Consider the following 23127-nt stretch of genomic DNA (forward strand, 5'->3'; position numbering starts at 1 on the left):
ACCTCATAGAACGTTGCCCCCCACTGAAGAGTTTAAGACAAGCAAGAATATAATGATAATCAAGCTGACAGAACTATGAAGCCAGCTTCCCAGCATCCTCATGGCAGAGATTTCAGAGCCAGTATCTATTCAAATATTTCTGCATGGGTTTTATTCAGATATCAGCAAACATTAGATTTATACATTCATTTTCTCCCTTTCTGTGAGTATTCTGTTCATGAGTGGGAAAGCACATGAGCTAACAATTTTCATAGAGATTATACATTTTTCCTGTTTTATTTTTGTTTACTCTTAGTTTTTAATTTCCCCTTCTTAATTATTTTCTTTTCCCACATACTCCACTCCCTTCATCATTTAATAGTAAAAGTAAATTATAAACATCGTGTATAATATATGTCTATTAACTCCTCTAAAAGTTGACATGCAAGAACCGTCATTTGTTAAGAAAATAGGGAAGCAAAATGAAAGCAGCCAATTTAGTTTCAGAATTAGCATCTGAATGGGATATTTTAATAATAAAGGTTAGAAAATTAGCTATTATATTATATTATATATTTATTTATATATATAGGAAGTAATTTCTGTACTTCCTAGAGTCTCACTGACCATCCAAAGTTCATTTACTTGTGGTAGGAATGAGTTACTATAATGTTTGTCATATCAATTTATAAAATGATTAAAGTTTTAAAATAATCCCAATATAGCATTCATTAATTCAGACGAAAATAGCTTATAACTATTTTTGTTTGTTACCACTCTTTTGGCAGATAGTATGTTTATGACATCTTAGAATACTGCTTTATTCTAAACTTCATTTAATTCTTTCTTATTAAAATGCTAAAATGGTGGAAATAAAACTTTTACAAGTGTGCTATGAACAAAGCAGCAAAATCTGCTGTACTGATATTAATATAGATATTTGAGTTCACTTATGTAGTTACTGTATAAGTTTTGCTGCAGATATAGAGGTATTTCTGATTGTAGTGATACATCAGAATTCTGATAGTGTTAACTGAATCATCCTCCCCTCTCCACAAGTATGTCTAGCCCATGAGTTTCACAAAAGGAGGCCAGAACTGGATGTCCCTAGTGAAAGATCCTTGTATAAAACTCAAAAGCATGTCTCCATCTCATGATTGGAAACTCTAACTCTGATGAAAATCCAAGAGTCACATTTTGGTTAATGAAGCATTTACTTCATAGGAAACTTCTATTCTCCAGAAATGCTGCTAGCTGTTTTGGTATTTAACAGGTGTCATGGGGGAATATGAGCCAAAGATTGAAGTGCGTTTTCCTGAAACAATACAAGCTGCAAAGGATTCATCTGTAAAACTGGAATGCTTTGCCCTTGGAAAGTAAGGTTGTTTTTTTTTTATGGTTGTTTAATTTAAAAAAAAAAAACTTTTTGTTATTCAAACATTGCTCTAAGGAAAAAATGCTAAACAGATTTCAAGTGCCTGGCATGGTGGGACTTCCTGATTGGAATTCAAACAACAACAAAATGTCTAATACTCTGAAAGTGACTGGGCCTGTGGATATAGCTTGAATACATCATGCCCCACACAATATACTCATCATCAGAGAGAATGTGTACTTGTATAAAATGGTGGACAAGCCATTGAGCATTTGACATACCCTTCACTCTTCTCTGAAACCTAGAAATAGATTGCCTGGAGTGTTTCCATGCTTAATTGTTTAGCAACTCTTAAAAATGAAAGCCTACACTTCTGTTTTCCAAAATAAGACTAATTAACATCTAATGTTCACAATGGATAATTAGATTTGAGCCCAACCTGCCCTAGGTAGTTTGTTTTAGTCATATAAACGTGCGTTAACAACAGGTTTGCATGCCTTTAAGCCAGCGAAATACCTACACCTTTGGCACAGAATGTCAAGAAGATTCCTTTGCTTTTGACGATATTCAAATCTTATTTTGATGCTTGTACACAGCAGTAAATTCCAGGGAAAGGAACTGGTGGATCATTTCCACTGTTTTCAAACAGTCGTGTACACATGAGTTACCCTATTATTCATTCAGTTAAACTCAGACTATTGGCTACTGTCTAGGATAAAGTTTGATTTAGAAACCCCCAGCTTATAACCATTTTCCAATCTTTAGAACATATCCTAAGCAAGATGAGAGTAATTTCTGAATGTGAGCAGTAAGGGATTATTTTTAATCTAAAGGCTGTTTCTAATGTGACCATCACAGTAGTAAAATATAGATCCATTTTCCAGACACAGAAAATCATCCTTAAAAGTGCCAGTCTTTTTATGAACTAACTTACTTACCAGTACATATATTGGCTGCTGACTCTTAGTTTCTTTTCAGTAAATGTCATTGCATACAGCTGTGAGTTAGATTTCTTATATGATTTATTTCTTATATAATGAAACAATCATAGTTTATTTCCATACAGCACTACTCTCAGAGTATCATGTAATAAACACCTATTAATCAATTAATAATTCTTAATAAAATAATATGTAAATAATCTTTGTTTGTATGACTCTTGAGACATGATGAATTCTACCATTCTGAACTTTCTCAGAATCATAGTGAAACCAATCATCCAAAAATTGTCAATAATATCATGAGGATTATCTTTAAAAGAAGACTAGTGTAATAGAGTCTCAGAAAAGAACACTATTCTATCATATTTGTTATAGGTAAATATTTCTTAATTAAAAAAAAATTGTACCTTAAGAACAAAACTATGAAATTGCTTGAGGCTAGTCCTGAACAATCTGATAGAAATAGTTTCATTTCTCAGCCCCTATAAGAAAATATTTATGATATGAGATCATCTATGTTTCTTAAAATCTTACAGAATGATAGCTTTCATTATATATGTGAAAGTGAACCTTGGAGTAGATTATTAAGAAATATGTTTTCAAAGTTAGCAACATTTAAATAAATAGTAAGGTAGCTGCCTTTGAGCTAATTGAGGACAATTTCAATTCCCAATTTTCTCAAGAGTTATGTGATCATTAGTAAATATATTTATATTTTCTATGAATCTGCATATTCTCATTCAACAGGAATTGTTGATTCCTTGCCTAGAATGTTGGCAGGGGAAGTAAGACTGGATAATACTTATAAAATATTTAGTTCAGCACCGCCACTTTTAGCCAGTAAATGTTCACTGAATTTTTCTAAAGCCATGGTGCGAAATCCATTCCAATTTGGATAACTAGTATTTCAGTGAGTGGAAGTATTCCAACAAAAATATTAGTTTCAGAGTGTCTGTGATTTATCATCTCTCACCAACACACGAGTCTCTCTAGCTTGTTGTCTATAAGACGATATTGAAAACTTAAAAGCTGATACTTGGAAATGATATGTTACTCCATGTAAACACTTGCCATGACCACCCCTCCCTTTCTCTTTCAGCCTTCTCCTTGTCCCTCATCTTCTTTCCCACCTCTTCTCTCCCTGTCCTAAGTTCTGTCTCTCTTCCCCCATTTTACCTCTCTCTCTCTCTCTCTCTCTCTCTCTCTCTCTCTCTCTCTCTCTCTCTCTCTCTCACACACACACACACACACACACACACACACACACACTCCGTCTCTCTTCCAATCTCCTTTATTCTACTTTCTCTATCTCAGAAATAAATCATTGTTAAAGAATAACATTTTTTAGGTAATATTTCATCACCTCAGAATTATGCTAAACGTCTGTGTCTCTTTTCAGACTAGGTTGCTTAAGAAATTAGGAAATGGAAGAATAGCATAAGATATAGACAAGAATTATTGACCCTGTTTCTTAACTTCAGTATTTGGCTGCATGATTGTTATCTGTCATAGGTTGATGTTAAAAAGCTTATGAGCAGCCAGGTGGTGGTGGCGCACGCCTTTAATTCCAGCACTTGGGAGGCAGAGGCAGGTGGATCTCTGAGTTCTAGGCTAGCCTGGTCCACAAAGAGCGAGTTCCAGGACAGGCTTCAAAGCTACACAGAGAAACCCTGTCTAAATGCCCCCCCCCCAAAAAAAATCAAGGTTATGAGCAATATGTGGAAGAAGTGAATTAAAAATCCACTCAATGCAAATAAAGTCTTGGGATATAAGTCCTTTAGAACAAATTAGAAATAATATCTCAATATTATTTGCAATCTGATTAGAGATACAAAGTGTTTAAAACTGAAAACTTAAACAAGATAAAATTTATTAAATCTTAAAATCCGGAGAAAGCACCTAAGTAATTTTATAAAAAATAAATCATCAATATTTAACTTAGGAAAACTTGACTTGGAAAATAATATTTTATTAAAAAAATTAACAATAGGTTTATATGGAAAGAAAATGTTGCTGATTTAGAAAGATTTATTTTTAAAGTTATAAAGGAAAAAAACTATTTCACATGAAACAATATGAAATGAAAACTAAAAAGCTGTTGAAGATTTAAGTGTACTTCATAGAAATCATTATGACAGAATTGCTTTTATAAAGTACACTTTCTCAAATTGTATTTGCTTTGATTAATCAACACTAAGATGGTATTGATTCAACTGTCATTAGTACTGAACTGAAGTACCATAGGATTGAAACTAAAAGTCCAGAACATCCTCTGGGCTGAAGGATAATTTAAAATGCCCTGTATGAGAAGCTTACATTTTATGTAGCAAAATGTTAGTGCACATTTAACTTTTTGAAAGGTGAAATCATTGATTATACTTTGGAAAACATTCAAATGTGAATTACCAACTAAAAGGGTTTTATATCTGCTTGCCAATTGTTTTCAGAAAATGAGTAATGTTTATAAAACATCATAAAACTGTGAAAATAATTCTTGGTATTTTACAAATTCTGACATTTATCAAATAATATTCTCTTTTAAATTTATAAGCATAAATTAACAAAAAAATAGTTTATTTGTTAAAAGGTACTTTGTTATAATATTTAAACCTACATAATTTTCTGTTGTATAATTAATAATCTGAAAATAAAATCAACTCTCTTAGCTTTTAATTAGAAATTTATAATTATAGTTTTACTGCCAATTTTCATAAAGTCTTTATAAACCATGCCTTTTAAAAGTAGTGCACATTGCGATGAGAAAACTTAGTTGGTTAAGGTAGGAATGGATTTAACTATTTATTACTGGATTTGTGCATTGAATGCACAAGGCTATGCGAATGAGAGAGACACACAGAAATGAGAGACAGGCAGAGAAAAAGAGAATCAACAGCTTGATATCTTAGAAAATATTTTATTTTGTAGAAAGAGGTAACTTCAGAAGGATCTGTGTGTGTGTGTGCGTGCAGAAATCCCTGTGTACACTTACGCATACATGAAATGTCATTCATATCCTAGGAATACCTTTCTCTTTCTTTGTCTTGCTGGGTGTTCTGTCTGCCTCATAGTTGGGATCTATCACTAATTTAAACGTATTTGGGTGTTATTTCAAACATTCCTTTTTATGCCATTCTTCTGGCCATCCCATGACATATCTTTTATACCATTAGTCATGGCCCACATTTTTATATTATGATACGTTTTCTGTTGCCTTCCTTTTGCATTTCTCCTTGGGAAATGCTTCTGCTGCTGCTCTTCCCATTCATTTCACGTAGTCAACATGTGTCTACCACCAACTCTGACTCTACCCGGGAGGTTCCTCCTTCGCATTAATGTATTTTATGTCCAGAATTTTCTTTTTGATTATTCCTTAGAATTTTTTCCACCAGTTCCTGCATGTTACCTACTTCTTCAGTTATGTCTCTTTGCATTTTAATCACAGTGGTTTAAAATTACTGTTGTTAATGGAAGTATATTTGAAAGTAACTACTGCAGATTAAAAAGCTCTGTCTAATAATTTAAAAGTCTTTATCATTTTTTAATTTACAGTTGGCTAAGTTGTTTTTCTCTATGGATTACATTTCTAGTGGAACATGTATGCATTTTTGTTGAAACTAGGATATGATGTGTCCCCTGAAAGGAACTCAGGTAGCAGTGGTTTTGAAGTGTGAATTTTATATTTGTTTTGCAATGATTTAGGCTTTCTGCTGATTTGCTGCATCTTTGCTGCCAACACTTAAACTAGATTCTACTGCTGTTGTCTGTAGATCTCCTAGATAGCCCCTGAATAGACTATGCTTTGCAGTGATTTCAACTATAACCCCATTGCTTGTGTGAAATTCAGTCGTTGTTTACTAAATCGAGCATCTGGCTATTTATATGACTGTTCATATTTACTAGGTTTTATTTTATTTTTTTGCCTAATCACAATTACTAACTATTCTATTAACTGGAGAAGTAATTATTTTAGGCTGTATAATAAACGTCATAGATACCACATTATTGGATGTAAGAATGTAATATATTTATATAAAGATCCAGCTTTTCTTTGTAAACACTTCATTTTATTGTGCCTGCTTTTGTTTTTGTGTCTTCATATTATGATTTCTATGAGTAACTAAACAGAGAGGAAGAGGGCAATTACAGATATAGCATAGTCCTATGTCTCCATGAATTTGAAAACAAAGTTAGACACATTACTTCAGGTGGATAAAATGCAAAGTCATGGGAGTATGACAGTAAACAGTAGGAAGAAAAAAGGCATAGTTAGATTTTATAACTATGAAAGCAATAAACTCTATTATGGAGCAATATAGGAAATGATAATGCAGGGGGAGAATTCCCAACCCTACCCAAGTAGGGCAGGCAAAGCAGAGAACAAAAGCTTATGAAATGCCACAGGTTCATAAACTGGGATTCTGCAAAAATAGCTTAAACAGGAGGTCTTCATCTAATACAGGAAACAGACACTGGTGTCTCTAAAACTATTATCCCTATGCTGAAGATGAATCATCTCAAGATATTTTATAATCAAATCTTACTGGCCAGGGAAGGCAGAAGATGAAATATTTTGTCTTTCCAAACTCCAAATCCTTCTTCTACACTGGCTAAACTAGCAGCAACCCTGAGAAGTTGTGTGGATCCAAGAAATCAAATTTCATTTGGAATTAGATTCATAGACAAAGATCTACTTGAGTGGGAAGTTTAAATCAGCTTCAGACAGTAGCTAAAGGTAAATATATGTGTGAAGCATCAACCAAACTCTGAAAAGTGGAAAGAAACCAGCTGTGAGTGAATCTGAGTTAGAGTGTTAAGATAGAGAACTGTGTGGCCAAGAAACACAGGATCACTCAGATCTGATCCTCTATTTCACCAATGAAGAATTAATTTTTCCATCAGACTTGGAATCCCTGAATCAAAGACACTGGGTGAAAAGCCGTGACTGCTTGGGAATGTTCCATACCATACTTGCACAGTAGGAATGCCTCTTCTACTAGGGGGGCATGTCTTGGGGTTCTTGGGCTCAAGCTGTTAGGAAAAGTTTGAAAGCTGTTCATGTATTCCTTGTTTTGGCACACTTGGACGTGGAGAAAATGCCGATGACAGTTCAGCCCACCACATTGTTAAGGAAGCCAGTACCTAGCTCAACCTCTAAACAACCCCTTCTGCTCACTAACATGTTTTGCCTTCAGATAAGTACTCCACACCAATTAAATAGAAAAGGACATTCATGAAGATTGAGTGTTTCCATTCCTTTGTCCTGAGAAGGAAGAAATAATGGCCATTTAAAAAAATTGTCTTCATTTTCTCTGCATTTAGTTTGTTATTATTTATTGTGCCTTATTCTCATATTTTCCCATCTCTTTAAATAAATCATGATTCTGGTGCTAGACAGGTGATTCATCAGTTAAGAGAACTTTTGCTCTTCCAGAGGACAAGAGTCCAGAGTGCAGTTCCCAACACCCACATTAGGCAGATCACAAAAGCCTGTAATTATTCTGGAACCTGTGTGCACCTATACATACAAAGATACTCACACAGACACATCACACATTCTCTATTAATTCTTAAAAGAAATAGTCTTCCCCAGTGAAAAGCATACTAACAGGTTCTCCATCAAAAAATGTCAGCCCTCAAAAAATATACATCCAAGTAACATTACACAGAATGATCAGGTGATATTTAGGAATATAAATATCTATGTATGCATGTAACAATTAATAAAAAAGGAGGCCATGAATTTGAAAGAGAATAAGACGGGGTATGTGGGAGGCTTTAGAAGTATAAAATTGAGAGAAATTTTGTAATTATATTATTATTCAAAAACAGAAATAAAAATAAAGTTTGTCATACACTCAATACTATGCTAGGTGACTTATATATACATTATCTCTAATGTAAGTAATGACTGGAAGAATGGTAAAAGTCTGGAGTGAAATCGATAAAATCATTAGTCAAAACCAAACCAAAACCAAAACATTTTTCTGTTTTCTTTTCTCTCCCTACTTCTTTTCCTTTTCTCACTTATTTCCTATTACCTTCAGCTTTCACAATTTTTCAGCTCCTTATTTAAACTGTAAGTACACTAGTCACTTTATTTTCTATGCTTATGAAAGATATAGGTGATGTTTCTATTTTTCACATTTAAATATTTGGCAGAATTTTGTTATTTTTGTTGCTACCTTCTCTTGTGAGTGGTAAAACACAAGACTGCCTAATAAGATGATCTCCATAAAATTTAAAGGAATGCCAACACAACCTAAATTACAAAGCTAAAATAGGAAACAGAAAGGCATGCGAACCCTTTAAAACTCAGAACTACTTAGTGTCCTATTCCAAAGGTAAGAAAATTGTTGAAATCTCAGACAAAGTCCTCAAAAGTGTAGTTTTGAAATGAGAAATGAGGATTCCCAGGGAGATCCAGACAAACCAGGGCATGAAGCAAGATAGTGAAGTCCAGACTTGGACAATAATTTGGCCTCATGAGTAAGTAACTCAGCAAGGACACTGAATTCAAGAAAAAAGCTAAAATCCAATAAAAGAAATAACATCATTGTGGAAAGCTTCATCAATTAGACTAGATGAAGCAGATGAAGACTTAGGGACTCATGGAACAGTCAAGTAATTATCACCTCAGACAGTAATAAAGAAAAATAGGAAGTATATTATTGAGGAAATTCCATGGAGTCTATCTGATAATCAAAGGGATTTATTCTGGGTTAACTCACAACTGACATGAAGGAGTTGGTTGCTGGGATCCAGAAGGGGTAGAGCGGGATTCTCTGGAGAACTCTGCCTTGATCTGCAGCACCAGCATAGAAGATCATGAGGTAGCCAAGAGAGCACGAACATGTCTCATCCCAGGTTTTAAAAGGTCCCAGACTTGGCCATGACCCACTGTGGTGGTATTGTGTTCCCCAAAATATGGTGTATCCTAATAAACTTATCTGGGGTCAGAGAACAGAAAAGCCACTAGATACTTAGGATAGGCAGTGGTAGCACACGCCTTTAATCTTAGCATTCCAGAAGCAGAAATCCATGTGTTCAAGGATACAGTCAAGCATCGTTACTCATGCCTTTAATCCCAGAAAGTGAGCCTTTAATCCCAGGGAGTGAGGCAGAAAGCAGAAAGATATATAGGCATGAGAACCAGAAATTAGAAGCATTTGGCTGGTTAAGCTTTTAGGTTTTGAGCAGCACAGTTCAGCTGAGAGCCATTCAGATATGAGGGCACAGAGGCTTCCAGTCTGAGGAAACAAGATCAGCTGAGAAGTTGGCCAGGTGAGGTTAGCTGTGGCTTGTTCTGTCTCTCTGATCTTCCAGTATTCACCCCAATAACTAGCCTTAGGTTTGATTTTATTAATAAAAATATTTATTTTAAGATTAATGCTACATGTGGCGCCCAACATTTGTGGTACGAATTCATGAAAACCTGCTTGCTGTGGCCTTTCGGGCCCCAGCTCTGGCCTGAACTACACATTGCTGGTTGTGGTGGCACATGCTGGTAGGATTTACTGAAGGAGGCAGAGGCAGGAAGATCCCAAGTTTGAGGCCAGCCTAGGAGGTTTGCTAAGGAGAAGCTTCAGCCCAGGCCAAACGAAAAACAGTGGTGGAACCATGGAGGCAGAAGCTGCTGCTCTGAGTTGCTGGCTGCTTCTCATCATGTTGGTGACTGTGGTGATGCTGCTACCTACGATGAAGGGTTTACTGCTGCATGTTCAGAGAAGAACTTCCAGGACTATTGTGTTACAAGAAAGCTTCGACAAAAGTCAGTTTGGAAAAGTTTGGCAAGACAAATGGTGGGGAGAAATTGCTGTAAAGATATTCTCTTCCAGGGAAAAACATTCATGGTTTTGAGAGACAGACATTTATCAGACTGTGATTGGTCCAAACCACAGAGGATGCACAAAAAAACAAAAACAAAAACAAACAAACAAACAAAAAAACTGCAGGGAACTATGACCACATCTAACAGCGACTTTGAAATCTTCAAAAGGATAACAGGACCTCACAATGATGATTCCACATGGACTATGGTAAAGGCAATAAGATGATTAACACCAGGGAAAGATCGACTTTGGACTACAAACTACTCAGAACAATTTGAGATGGCCAGCTGAGATGATTCAGCCTGACAGACTATTTGAACAAGGACTTGAAACAAGCCCTGCACTTTCTCATTATGCAGCGACTGAACAAATGATACAGGGCTTGACAATTAATCCCCACATTTTCTTTTCAGGATTCCTTAAAGATGACTTTGCCCCTAGAAAGCAGGAAGTAATTAAAAAAAAAAAAAACAAAAAAACACCCACATTCCCAAGAGGTGGGATGGGAGGTTTTTGGTTGTTTAATGAGTTTTGGATATTGTCATTGTTTACAATGGCTGGTTATAAGTTGTGAATGGTTAATGATCAAGAAAAAAGCTGAACATGGAGATTAGATTCAGAGGTTTTGTTTAAAAAAAAGGAAAAAGAAAGATAAAGAAATAATAGGATAAATGGGTAGATCACTGAATCTACACTAAAAAGAAAAAGGCGAAGATATAAAAATGACAAAAGGTAGATTACTGAATCTATTATGAAAAAAATACTTTTAAAAAGGAACTACTTGTTTAAATAAGATAAGTAATGAACTTTTTTGACTGAGTTTATCAAATGTTACTAGACTGGACATATATATATATATATATATATATATATATATATATATATATGAGTTTTTTGTCTGAATCTGTCAAATGTTAATGGACAAAACATTGTTAATGTATTCTTGACTGTATATACTGTATATACTTATTGGATAGTTTTTCCTGTGTTAATTATAAGCTTTTTTAAATTTTAGACAAAAAAGGAGAAATGAGGTGGTATTGTGTTTCCCAAAATATTGTGCACCCTAATAAACTTATCTGGGATCAGAGACAGAACAGCTACATCATTAAACATAGAGGATAGGCAGTGATATTAAATGCCTTTAATCCTAGCATTCCAGAAGCAGAAATCCATGTGTTCAAGGATACAGCCAAACATGGTTACTCATACCTTTAATCCCAGGGAGTGAGGCAGAAAGCAGAAAGATATATAAGGCGTGAGGACCAGAAACTAGAAGCATTTGGTTAAGCTTTTAGGTTTTGAACAGCACAGTTCAGCTGAGAGCCATTCAGATATGTGGACACAGAGGCTTCCAGTCTGAGGAAACAAGATCAGTTGAGAAGTTGGCTAGATGAGGTTGACTGTGGCTTGTTCTGTCTCTCTGGTCTTCTAGTATTCACCTCAATACTTGGCCTCAGGTTTGAATCTATTAATAGGACCTTCTAACAATTCTTGCTACAACCCACCCCTAACCCCCCACCACTGGGGTGGTGGTGGCGTGGAACCTAGCAGTTACCTGCTGCCTACTTGGGCAGTGTTTCAGGGTACAGACAACCACTCCTGCAGTATGTCACAGTTTGTAAGAATTTGGGGACATGATGATACTGTGCCAAAGAATCCATGGGGTACAAAAAGGAGCTTATATATAAACTAATGCAGAGAAAGTCACTTTAATGATATTATATCAGAAAAAAAATCTCTGAAACCTTCAAAGAACTATGGGCAATCATGGCTGAAGAGATGGTTCAGCAATTGCTGTTCTTATAGAGGAATGGATTTTGTTTCTTGCACATACATCAGATGGCTCAAAAATGCTTGTAACACCATGTCCAGGAAATCTGACACTCTGGTCTTCATGGGCACCTCCATGCACTGGGTCAATATAAACTCATAGAGGCACACACATACACACAAAAAATAATTTTTAAAAAATTGTATCTCAAGTAGAAATGACAAAACAAAGATCTTTCCATGTTTTACTATAGTTAATATTCTATTGAGTCCAGTAAAAAGGAATATTTGATCATTATAAGAGAAAAATGATAACTGGTATCACAACAAAAATATCAGATTTGGACTTGCAGTGGACACACTAAATACCAAAAACACTAGAGATAATGTATTTTAAGCCCTTACAGTAAATAACTGTAAATCAAAATTATATTCAGCAAAGTTATCTTTTAAAATTTATATAAAAGTTTTCTTTACTGAGAAAACTAGGGCTGTCAAAGGCCTCACTCATTTATTCCCTCTTCCTTGGAAGTTTTATGCTACCAGTTGTTCAGCTTGTTGACTGAAGTGTCTCCCCATAATTCACCAGTTTTTCTCTGTTTCCAGTAGGGAGGTAAGTCAAATCCTAATTGTTATTTCAAGGCTGGAAGTCAGATAGTTTTTCATGATAATTTTGAAATTAAATACAGTCCAGTTAGAGACCTACAGTCGGTTAACTCCTAATAGCTGATGATCTGGCATTCACAGCTTTACTACCACATTTTTGAATGGAAAGCTCACTGTCATAACTCTGTGATACTAATGTCAGATTACCTTTTACATGTGTAGTCCTGTGTTCTGTATCAATGTCCATTTTCTACATATCTTTTACTAATCAGCAAGTTGGTTTTAGGGAATAGGATCTCAGTTATCCCAAACCAGTCTCAAACACTTACTCCTTCTGCCTCTGCCTCTCAAGTGCTGGGACTGCAGATGTAGGCCACCAAAGTCCTGAATATCAAACTCAGGGCTTTTTGAGTGATTTGATCACCCTACCTACTGAACTAACTATATTCCCAGCCTTTTAAAGCAATTTGTCAGCCATATTTTGAGGAATGGAAATATGAAAATATTTATCATATATGCTACTCCAACAATAAGTATCTTACTTTACATATTAAAATATTACAAAACACACATTAAAAAATCAAACTACACATTTAATAAGAATTGAGTATTTTTAAGATAATCACTCTGAGGCAATGACAAGATTAGACCCCACTGATCTGTTTTCAAAAATTTCTCTCTAGAGATGATTAGCAAGAGCTCTGAAAACACAATTTAAATAATTGCATCCAACCTAGAATACTGTTGCAGTCAAGTAGATATGATGTGCAGACACATATGTCTACAGAAGGCTAGCTGAAGCATTCAGTTATAAATCTCACTATCTTAAGCCTCAAAATTACATAACTAATAACTAGGACAATGTCTGTCTAAATGGAAATTGCTATGGCTTGGGGACTTCTAACTCACTCTCTATGTTGGGATTTGAAAGGGAATGTGATCTCAGCTTTCAGCTATCAGCTTCCTCTCATTTGCTTAACATGACAGACTTTTAATTACCTAAGCTGTAAATTAACTGTATTGTGAAATATCCTGAGAAACATCAATGCATAGGTGCCCTGAAATGTACTATGATTCATGGGTCTATGCATCTCTTCAAAGAAACATTAGCTCTTAGTGGAGATAGTAAATTGATGTACTCTGGAACTCTGTTCTTCTGCTTTAGTAAACAGAACAAAAATAAAACATATTTTCTGTGTTTTTTTTTCAGTTATTCTAGTTACTTTTTATTTACAGAGTAATGTATATAAAATTGCTAGTGGTACTGAATATTTCTATGTGTGTACAAACCTTCACACAGAGCACTAAATTTGTACACATGTGCCTATCTTATTTCATTTCTCTAATTTATGGCAAATTATACGCAAGTTTAGCTATTAATGTCAAACAATAAATCTGAAGTTTTAGCACAATGATGTTTGTTTTTGTAGAATTTCCAGATGTGAGAAGAATTGTTTCCTTATTCTTGGTTATTTTCCTGTATGTATGGACATTATTCTACATTATTTTGTATTAGGACACTTAGGTACACATCAGTCAGATGAGAGTATTTCTGTTATTTGTGTATTTACATAGCTATCTTTTATATCTCTACACATACCTCCATCCATTCATGTATTATGTACCCACCACCTATTTACCAATCATTTGTCATCTACCTCTAAAATTGCCTGTCTATCTACCTATTTATCTAATGAGATATGGCCACATATTGCCCAAGCTAGCCTTGAACTTGGCTCTGTCTCTACCTCATTAGCATTGAGGTTAGGGGCGTGGACTACTACACCCCATTTTACTAAAGCATTAAATGAAGTTAAGAGTCTATCAGCTTTCACAGTTGTTTTTCACACTGTTATTCACAATTGTCTTTCTTTCTTATTTGATCAGCTATTTTTCCGATTGCCAATACTGACATTTTACCCTTTGCTCTCTCATTGAGTTCAATGAGCAGAGAACAGAATACATTCATAGGCATGGTTTGTCACATTAAATCAGAATCTACACTTGAATCCTCATCTTACGTTCTTGCCCTTTGCTTTGCATTACAAGATGATATTGTGTTCACATAAAAATATTATAAACTCTATGGAATATTCACTTCTGCTCACCAGGAACACAAATCTGAGGATTGACATCAACCATCAACTCCCTGCAAACACACCACACACACACACACACACACACACACACACACACACACACACACACTCACACACACACACACACACACACACACACACACAACTACATGGATTATCATTAGTGTATAAGAAATTATTTTTTCTAGTGCTGAGCTCAAACCTAGAGCCTTGAGTATTTTAGATAAGTGCTCTGACACCGAGTTACAACCATAGTCCAGGAAATGTGAGATTTATTAGAGGGTTTTCTTACCCTTGAAGGTATCTTGTGTTCTGAACAGTGTGGATTTAGAACTTAGTCATAGTCTTTTACTCATAACTTCTCCACCTATGGGGTGGATGAAGTTGTTCAATTTTCTTTTATGTAAAGTGAAGAAGAAAAGAGATTCTTTGGCAGATAATTTAGGAATGTTATAAGATCAGAGGCAGTGTTAAATTTATATGCCAAATTTCCTAGCACATAGTAGAAACAATATATTATTTATTTTAGTCCTAGGAACCACAAAGCAGCTCGGCTGAGAAAGCAAACTGAGCATTCATTAGGAAAGGGAAATGGGATGTATTGTGCTCCTGTCTTAATTCAAGTTCCCAGAACTATGGGTGAATTATGAGTTCATCACTTGAAATATTCGTGTTTAATCTTCCTAAACAGCCACTGCTATTCCCTTATTCCCTCATTTGACAAATTGAACACTGATACTGATTAGCTCAGCAATCATGTAATAGTGAATATGTCATTCTATTATTAATTCCTTTATTAGTGAGTGGATCACTCAGGGAGACATCTCTGTGTACCATGTGTGTGCCTGGTGCCTGGAAAGGCCAAAAGAGGATGTCAGATCATGTGGAACTGGAGTTACACATGGTTATGAGCCATGATGTGGATGCTGGGAACCAAAACTGGAACATGGACCAGAGCAGCATGCACTCTTAACCACTGAGTCATCTCTCCATCCCCATTAGATAACAAATTTTTAAAAAGTAATATTAGAACACAAGAATTAAGCATTTAATACAGCATGATCCCATAAAAATCCATATACTTCCTATTAATTACTTGAATTATTGAGGTGCATTTATTACAAATAAGCAAATGATACTGATGAATTTTTGTTAACTAAAATGCATATGTCTATCAACTTCTCTTGGTCTTTGCTTCATGTGCTTATAAAATCCTTAGCACATTTCACAGTATATTGTCTCTATACATTCCTCTTGTCTGTAGCAGTAGCTCAGAATCTTATTGTTTTGGATGATCTTGGCTGTTTAAGGAGTATGGTGAGTTTTATTGTTATCTGCCTATACTTTAAAAGAGCCTGCTAATTGGACTGTGTTTACAGCTTTTGAGAAGGAACAACATGGGGGTATAGTTACATTTCCATTTTATAATGTTATGGACATGCTTTTATCACCATAATTTATGAGTGCTGAAGCTGGCCTTCATTACAAACAAGTCATTTTTATTAGATTTATCCACAGTAAAAATTACATTTTTTTTGGTTTGCTTTTATACTGGTTCTTTTCAAGAAGGTTAATTTGTGCAGTCCATGGTTCATGAATATGATGTTTTGTTTCACCCCTTGTAGCATATTAAATCTATATAATTTATTTAGAATTCAGCCTGAGAGATTTGATACTTCAATTTACTAATTTTCAATAATTCATTTATTAAAGTACCAGCTCATAAACAATTATTTTCTACTTTGGGTTGTGATTTCATACTTTGTAAATGCTGCTTTGCTCAAGTTTTTTTTTAGTCTTCAGTATTGAGAACTCATTTAGCTGACTATTTCTTTCTCAAAGATTTTATTCTTGTTTTTAATGTATGCACGCACCCGTGTTAAGCTCTGTACCTTCTGCAGGTGCCTGCAAAAGTCAGAAGAGGGCATGAGATACACTGGTGCTTGAGTTACCAGGAGTAGCATGGGTGTAGGTACCCAGCTCAGATCCGCTGGACCAGTGGGAAGTACCCTCAACTTCTGGGTTATCTCACCAGCCCCATCTTGTACCCTTGCTTATGGTTTCATGAATGTATGGTCTATATTTTTTTAGGTCTTTGCTCTTTTGTTCTTTGGGGGCACCACCCAGTGCCTAAATAAATACACTGAGATTTATTCTTACTTATGGATGCCCAGCCTTAGCTTGGCTTGTTTCTAGCCAGGTTTTCTTAACTTAAATTATCTCATCTACCTTTTGCCTCTGGGCTTTCACCTTTCTTTAATCTATATACCTCTCTTTTCTTCTTATTCCATGGCTGGCTGTTTGCCCAGTGGCTGGCCCCTGGCATCATCCTCTCCTTCTCCTTTTCTTGTTCCTCACTCTTTTCTCTTCTCTTGAGCCTAGATTTTTTTCTCCTATTTATTTCCTACCTATTACTCTCTCCTGCCTAGTGTTTCACTGTTCAGCTGTTTATTAGGCCAATCAGGTGTTTTAGGCAGGCAATGTAACACAGCTTCACACTGTTAAACAAATGCAACATATACGAATGCAACAGATCTTTACATCATTAAACAAATATTCACAGTATCAATGAATGTATCGCATCTTCAATTAATATTCCAGAACAGTATGGATTGTTGAGTGTCTTCAGCACTTCCTGACTTTTGTGGTATCAGAAGATGTTTCAGGCTCAACTTCTATTTTTTTCGTAGTCTTAGACCTAGTTATTTCACAAAAACTTATGATCCTTTAAATTGGGAATGATAGAATCCAATATTGAGGTGCTAGTTACTTTCAGATGGCAGAGTAGGGAAATGTGGATTTGTATATTTCTGTTTAATTATCTACTCTTTTTGGTGTACAACCATCTGTATCATACAGTCTTCAATATATGTTCATATTGTTGTCTCTGGCTCTGTTCCATTTCTATCTGGTTTACTTTGCTGTTTCTCATTTGCTCATTGGTAAAGTTCCACACTACCAGTACTGTTCCTTTTTTGGAAACTTGTCAGTAATAAATGAAAGATAGGTTTCATTATTCCTACCACTTTGATCCTTTTAAAATATTTTATCTGACCTAACAAGTATGTGACCATTTTTTTTTGCTGGTAGGATTTGCAGTTACCTAACGAGAAAAGATACTAAACATTTTAATATACTGAAGTGCCATCTTCTTTTAAAAGACATCTGTTCTGATAGTTTGTGTACTCTTTCCTGGGGTATTTGTACATAACTTTTTTCATCTCTATGGTTACTCACAGGTCTCTTTTGCCAGTAAGTGTGTCATTGTTGCTGTGGCCATTGTTACCGGTTTTCTAAATTTCCTGATGTCTAATGTTGAAACAGTCCAATGTTCTCTGCTGTCCTCTTATGGAGACCATACTAATTTTGGAGCTCCATATTTTTAAATCATGTTATTTATTTTCTTATTGTTTTTAGAATTCTTCGTATCTCATGCCTGTATGATTTTGTCAGACTCATAATTTCCCAATAGTTTATCCTAAAACTTGTAATTGTTCTTTTATTGAAAATATTCTTTTCTCATATAATATATCCTGATTTCAATTTCCCCTCCCTCTATCTCCTCAGTTTCTCCCTCCCTTCCTTCCTCTCCCAATCCACTCCCTTTCTGTATTCTATTAGAAAAGAACAGACTCCTAAGAGATGATAACCAAACATGAAAATAAAACATAATAGGATGAAGTAAAAGCTATCATTTCATATTTAGATGTGACAACCCAACAAGAAGAGTCTCAGAGCAGGCACAAGCATCACAAACCCACTCTTTCCCACAGTCCAGTTAGGAGTCCCATAAAAATACTGATCTGAAAGCTATGATATACGCACAGAGGACCTGGTGCAGACCCATATAGTCCTGTGTTTGCTGATTCAGCCTCTGTGAGGTTATATGACCCTCACTTTTGATTCAGAGGGCTTTTTTTTCTGGTGTCCTCCATCCCTTCTGACTGTTAGGGGAACAGATGATTGTAGAAGCCAGAATGGTCAAGAAAACGACAAGAACACTGCCCACAGAATTTAACTAACCAGGGCTCAAAGTGGCTCACTGAGACCAAAGCAGCAATCAGGGAGCCTGTATGGGTCTGATCTAGATCCTGTGCACATATGTTATGGTTGTCTACCTTGTTGTCCTTATGAGACTGCTAAAAGTTGGACTGGCAGGTATCTCTGACTCGTTTGCCTACTTTTGTACCATTTTCTTCCTACTAGGCTGCCTAGTCCAGCCTTGACATGAGGGTATAAGCCTAGTCGTAGTATTGTATTGTATCTTGTTAGGCCATGTTCGGTTGATATCCCTGGGAGGCTGACTTTTTTCTGAAGGTAAACAGAGAAGTGGATCTAGGAGGGGCGGGATGAGGGGGTAAGGACTGGGAAAAAGAGGAGACAGGAAACTGTGATCCAAATATATATGAGAGAAAAAGAGTGGTTTGCTTCCTCTTCCAAAGGATTCCCTGAGCTCTGAGGGGATTGATTTGATGGCTACTTCCCATTTATACTCACTTTACTGCATAATGGCATACTATCTGGCTGTGGATCTCTACATCTGTTCCCATTGGCTGCCAGAGGAAGCCTGTCTCTCTGATTGGTTTTACCCAAGGTCTCTGGGTTATCTAGTTTCAGGGTCTTGGTTAACAAAGCAATATTGGGTATGGGTTTCTTCTCCTGAAGTGGAACCATGTCTACCTTCCCTCTTGACCTAATCTCTCTTTGTCTACAGATTGTAGCTTGGTTACATTTCCTTCATGGCTAATATCTACTTACAAAAGAATACACGCCATATTTATATTTCTGGGTCTGGGTTACCTCTCAGAGGATGATTTTTTTCGAGTTCCATTTGCCTGCATATTTCATGATGCCATTTTTTTTTTAACAGCCAAGTGTAGCTGGAGTTTTCTCCCCAGATCCCACCAAACCCCGGCAGGCCCTTAGCCCACTTATAAAATAAACATACAGATGCTTATATTATTTAAACTTCTTGGCCATTAGCTCAAGCCTATCATTGTCTAGCTCTTACTCTTATATTTAGCCCATTTCTATTAATCTTTACTTTGCCACGAGGCCTGTGGCTTACTGGTACCTTACATCTACTTTGTCCTGGTGGAGGCTCCAGGCAGTCTCCCCCTCTGCCTTCCTGTTCCCTCAATTCTCCTCTCTGTTAGTCCCACCTATACTTCCTGTCTGGCTACTGGCCAATCAGTGTTTTATTTATACAGAATGATATCCAAGTAATTCTCCATTGTGAAATGTACTTCATTTTCTTCTTCTATTCTTCTGTTAAGAGATATCTAGGTTGTTACCAATTTCAATCACAAATAAAGTCACAATGAACAGGGCTGAGCAAGTGTCCTTGTGGTAGAATGAAGAGTTTTTATGGTATATGCCCAAGAATGGTATACCTGCATCTTGAGCTAGATCCATTCTCAACTTTCTGATGAGCTGACATATTGGTTTTCATTGTGGCTGTAGTAGTTCACACTCCCACCAGCTATGGAGGGGTGGTCCTCTTGCTCCGCATCCTCACTAGCATGGGCTTTTGCTTATGATTTTGATTTTAGATATTTTTGCAGGTGTAAAATGAATCTCAAAGTAGTTTTGATTTGCATTTCACTTATGGTTCAGAAGATTATTCCAATGTTTTCAAGGCTATTCCCCACGTTCTCTTCTATCAGCTTCAGTATTCCTGGTTTTATAATGAAGTTTGATCCACTTGGACTTGACTTTCATGCAGTGTGATAAGCATGGCTCTATTTACATTCTTCTACATGTGGACTTTGGGTTTCACCAGCACTATTCATTGAAAATGCCATCTTTTTTTCCCCCAGTGTATATTTCAGGCTTCTTTTTTTTTTTTTTTTTTTTTAAATATGGTGTCTATAGGTGTGTGGATTTATGCCCGGGTCTTTGATTCAGTAATCAGAAATGAGGAGACCTCCAGCAGTCTTTTATTGTTCAGGATTGTTTTAGCTATCCTGGGTTGTTTGATTTTCCTTGAGAATTGTACTTTCAAAGTCTGTAAACAATTTTGTTTGAATATTGGTAGGAACTGCAATGAATCTGCAGATTGAATTTCATAGGATGGCCAGTTTTACTATGATAATTCTAGATATCCTTAAGCATAGGAGTTCTTTCCATCTTCTGATAGCTTCATTTTATTTTTCTTCAAAGACTTTGCTTTTTTATCATATAAATATTTCATTTGCTTGGTTAGAGTTACCCCAAGATATTTTATATTACTTAGGCTATTGTGAAAGGAATTGTTTCCCTGATTTCTTTTTTGGTTCATTTGTCATTTGTATTTGGGAAAGCTACATATTTTTGTGAGTTAATTTTGAGTCTAACTACTTTGCTGAAAGTGTTTATCAGCTGTAAGGGTTCTCTGGAGGATTTTTAAGTTCAATTATGTATATTATTATGTCATCTGAAAATAAAGATGATTGACTTCTTCCTTTCCAATTTGTGTCCCCTTGATCTCCTTCAGTTGTCTTATTGCTCTAGCTAAGACTTGAAGTACTTGATTGGATAGATAATGAGAGAATTGAGAACCTTGTCTTCCTCCTGGTTTTGGTGGAAGTGCTTTGAGTTTCTCTCCATTGAATTTGATATTGGCTATAAGCTTGCTGTAAATTGTCTTTATGTATAGGTATGTCCCCTGTACCCCTAATCTCTCCAGGACATTTGTCATGAAAGGATGTTGGATTTTGTCAAGGTCTTTTCTGCATCTAATAAGATGTTCTTTCAGTTTGTTTATATAGTGAATTATGTTTATTGATTTTATATATGGAACCATCCCTGCATCTCTGGGATGAATCCTACTTAATCATGGTGGATGATCTTTTTTTTAAATATGTTCTTGCATTTGATTACCATGTATTTTATTGAGTAGTTTTGCATCTATGCTTATAATGGAAATTGGTCTCAAATTCTTTTTCTTTGTTGAGTCTTTTTGTGGTTTCGGTATCAGGTACTATGGCCTCATAAAATGACTTGGGAGTGGTCCTTCCATATCTATTTTGTGGAATAATTTGAGGAATATTGGCATTAACTCTTCTTTGAAAATTTGTAGAATTCTAAACCACAGGGCCCTAGAATTTTTGCTCAGAAGACTGAATGACTGCTTCCATTTCACTAGGGATTGTAGAACTATTAAATTATTTATCTAATTTTAATTTAACTTTGATAAGTTATCTTTTCAACATTCTAATTTTTTGGAGTAAAGGTTTTTATATAATATTCTTATGATTCTCTGGGTTTCCTAAGTGAAGATTGTTATATCTCCCTTTTTTGTCTCTGATTTTGTTAATATGAATAGTCTCCCTCTGTCTGTTAGTTATTTTGGGTAAGGGTTTGTCTATCTTGTTGATTTTCTCAAAGAACCATCTCTTTGTTTCATTGATTCTTAGAATTGTTCTCTTTGTTTCTATTTTATTGATTTCAGGCCTCAGCTTGTTTATTTCTTGCCATCTACTCTTCTTAGGTGTGATTATTTCCTTTTGTTCTAGAGCTTTCAGGTATGTTGTTCAGTTGCTAGTATGAGATTACTCCATTTTTTTTAATATGGCTTTTACCTATAAATATGAAAACAAAATTCTCACAGTAATACTGGATAATTTTTTATTATGGATGAGTGGTGAGTTTTTTCCATATTTTTTTGTATGTGTGCCACCTCATTTGATCATATGACACATATTCTATTAAATAACAAATTTTGAATTTTCACATATTCCATCTGGAATATCTGGGAAAACATCTCACTCAATTTTCTTCAGTGGAGAATTACTGGGTATATCAATTACAAACAAACAAACAAAAACTAGGAAAAGAATACCCATAATGTGATATAATGTAGTCAGTTGTTATAGAGTTTTTGAACTTTAAAATGAGACCTCTCAATGCAAACAGCCTCAAAACAAGAAAGAGGAATTTGGCTAGTCTTTATTTAAAACAAAACAAAATGCCTTGTAAAGCTTATTTTTTTTGTGTTATTGCAAAAAGCTAACTTATTTATTTGAGACAGTGGGGTGCTCCTGAAGTGCTCTTCAGCCAGTCTCAAGCTGAGGACTACTTCATTTTCTATTGTGTTGTTTCCATTTTTACCACCATGGACAAACCAACTCAAAAATTCTTGTGGCTGTATTTTGATCCCATACATATTAACATCCTCTATTTTTAGATTTTAGTTACTGATAAAAGAAACATAAAGCAGTAGATTTCCTGAACTACCTTGTCAAACCCCCCTCAAGAATAATTGTAGAGACGTTATTCAAAGACCACAAGTCTATTTTATGAAGAACCTCTTTTCATTCTAAAGAGAAGTTCTCAATCTGACTTCAAATATACATTTCTCTTTTCCAAAAAAAAAAAACATAAATTGGATTTTTTTACAGTGCTATTTCAGGAATTAAATTGACTTAAAGGGTGTAAAATCATCCAAGAAGAGCATATATACTTCTGGAAGTGAATCTCCATCCTCTTCTTGCTGGGTTAGAGCTGCCACTCTCAAGGGAGCCATTGTTCTTCCACTGAAGTCA

General features: G+C 35.4%; 1 protein-coding gene across 6 annotated transcripts in view; it reads left to right on the forward strand.

The window, feature by feature from the left end:
* Cntn6 (contactin 6) overlaps positions 1–23127 on the forward strand; it is a 346717-nt gene that overhangs the window by 233270 nt on the left and 90320 nt on the right. For 5 of the 6 annotated variants that reach the window (XM_076567479.1, XM_076567480.1, XM_076567483.1 and 2 more), the window contains one exon: positions 1253–1355. The exons of the other annotated variant lie outside the window; for it this stretch is intronic. In XM_076567479.1, the coding sequence (XP_076423594.1) occupies positions 1253–1355 (103 nt within the window). The remainder of the gene's footprint in view (positions 1–1252; positions 1356–23127) is intronic. 6 annotated transcript variants of the gene reach the window in all.

Source organism: Peromyscus maniculatus, chromosome 3 (genome assembly GCF_049852395.1).
Source record: "Peromyscus maniculatus bairdii isolate BWxNUB_F1_BW_parent chromosome 3, HU_Pman_BW_mat_3.1, whole genome shotgun sequence".
Taxonomy (NCBI): Eukaryota; Metazoa; Chordata; class Mammalia; order Rodentia; family Cricetidae; genus Peromyscus; species Peromyscus maniculatus.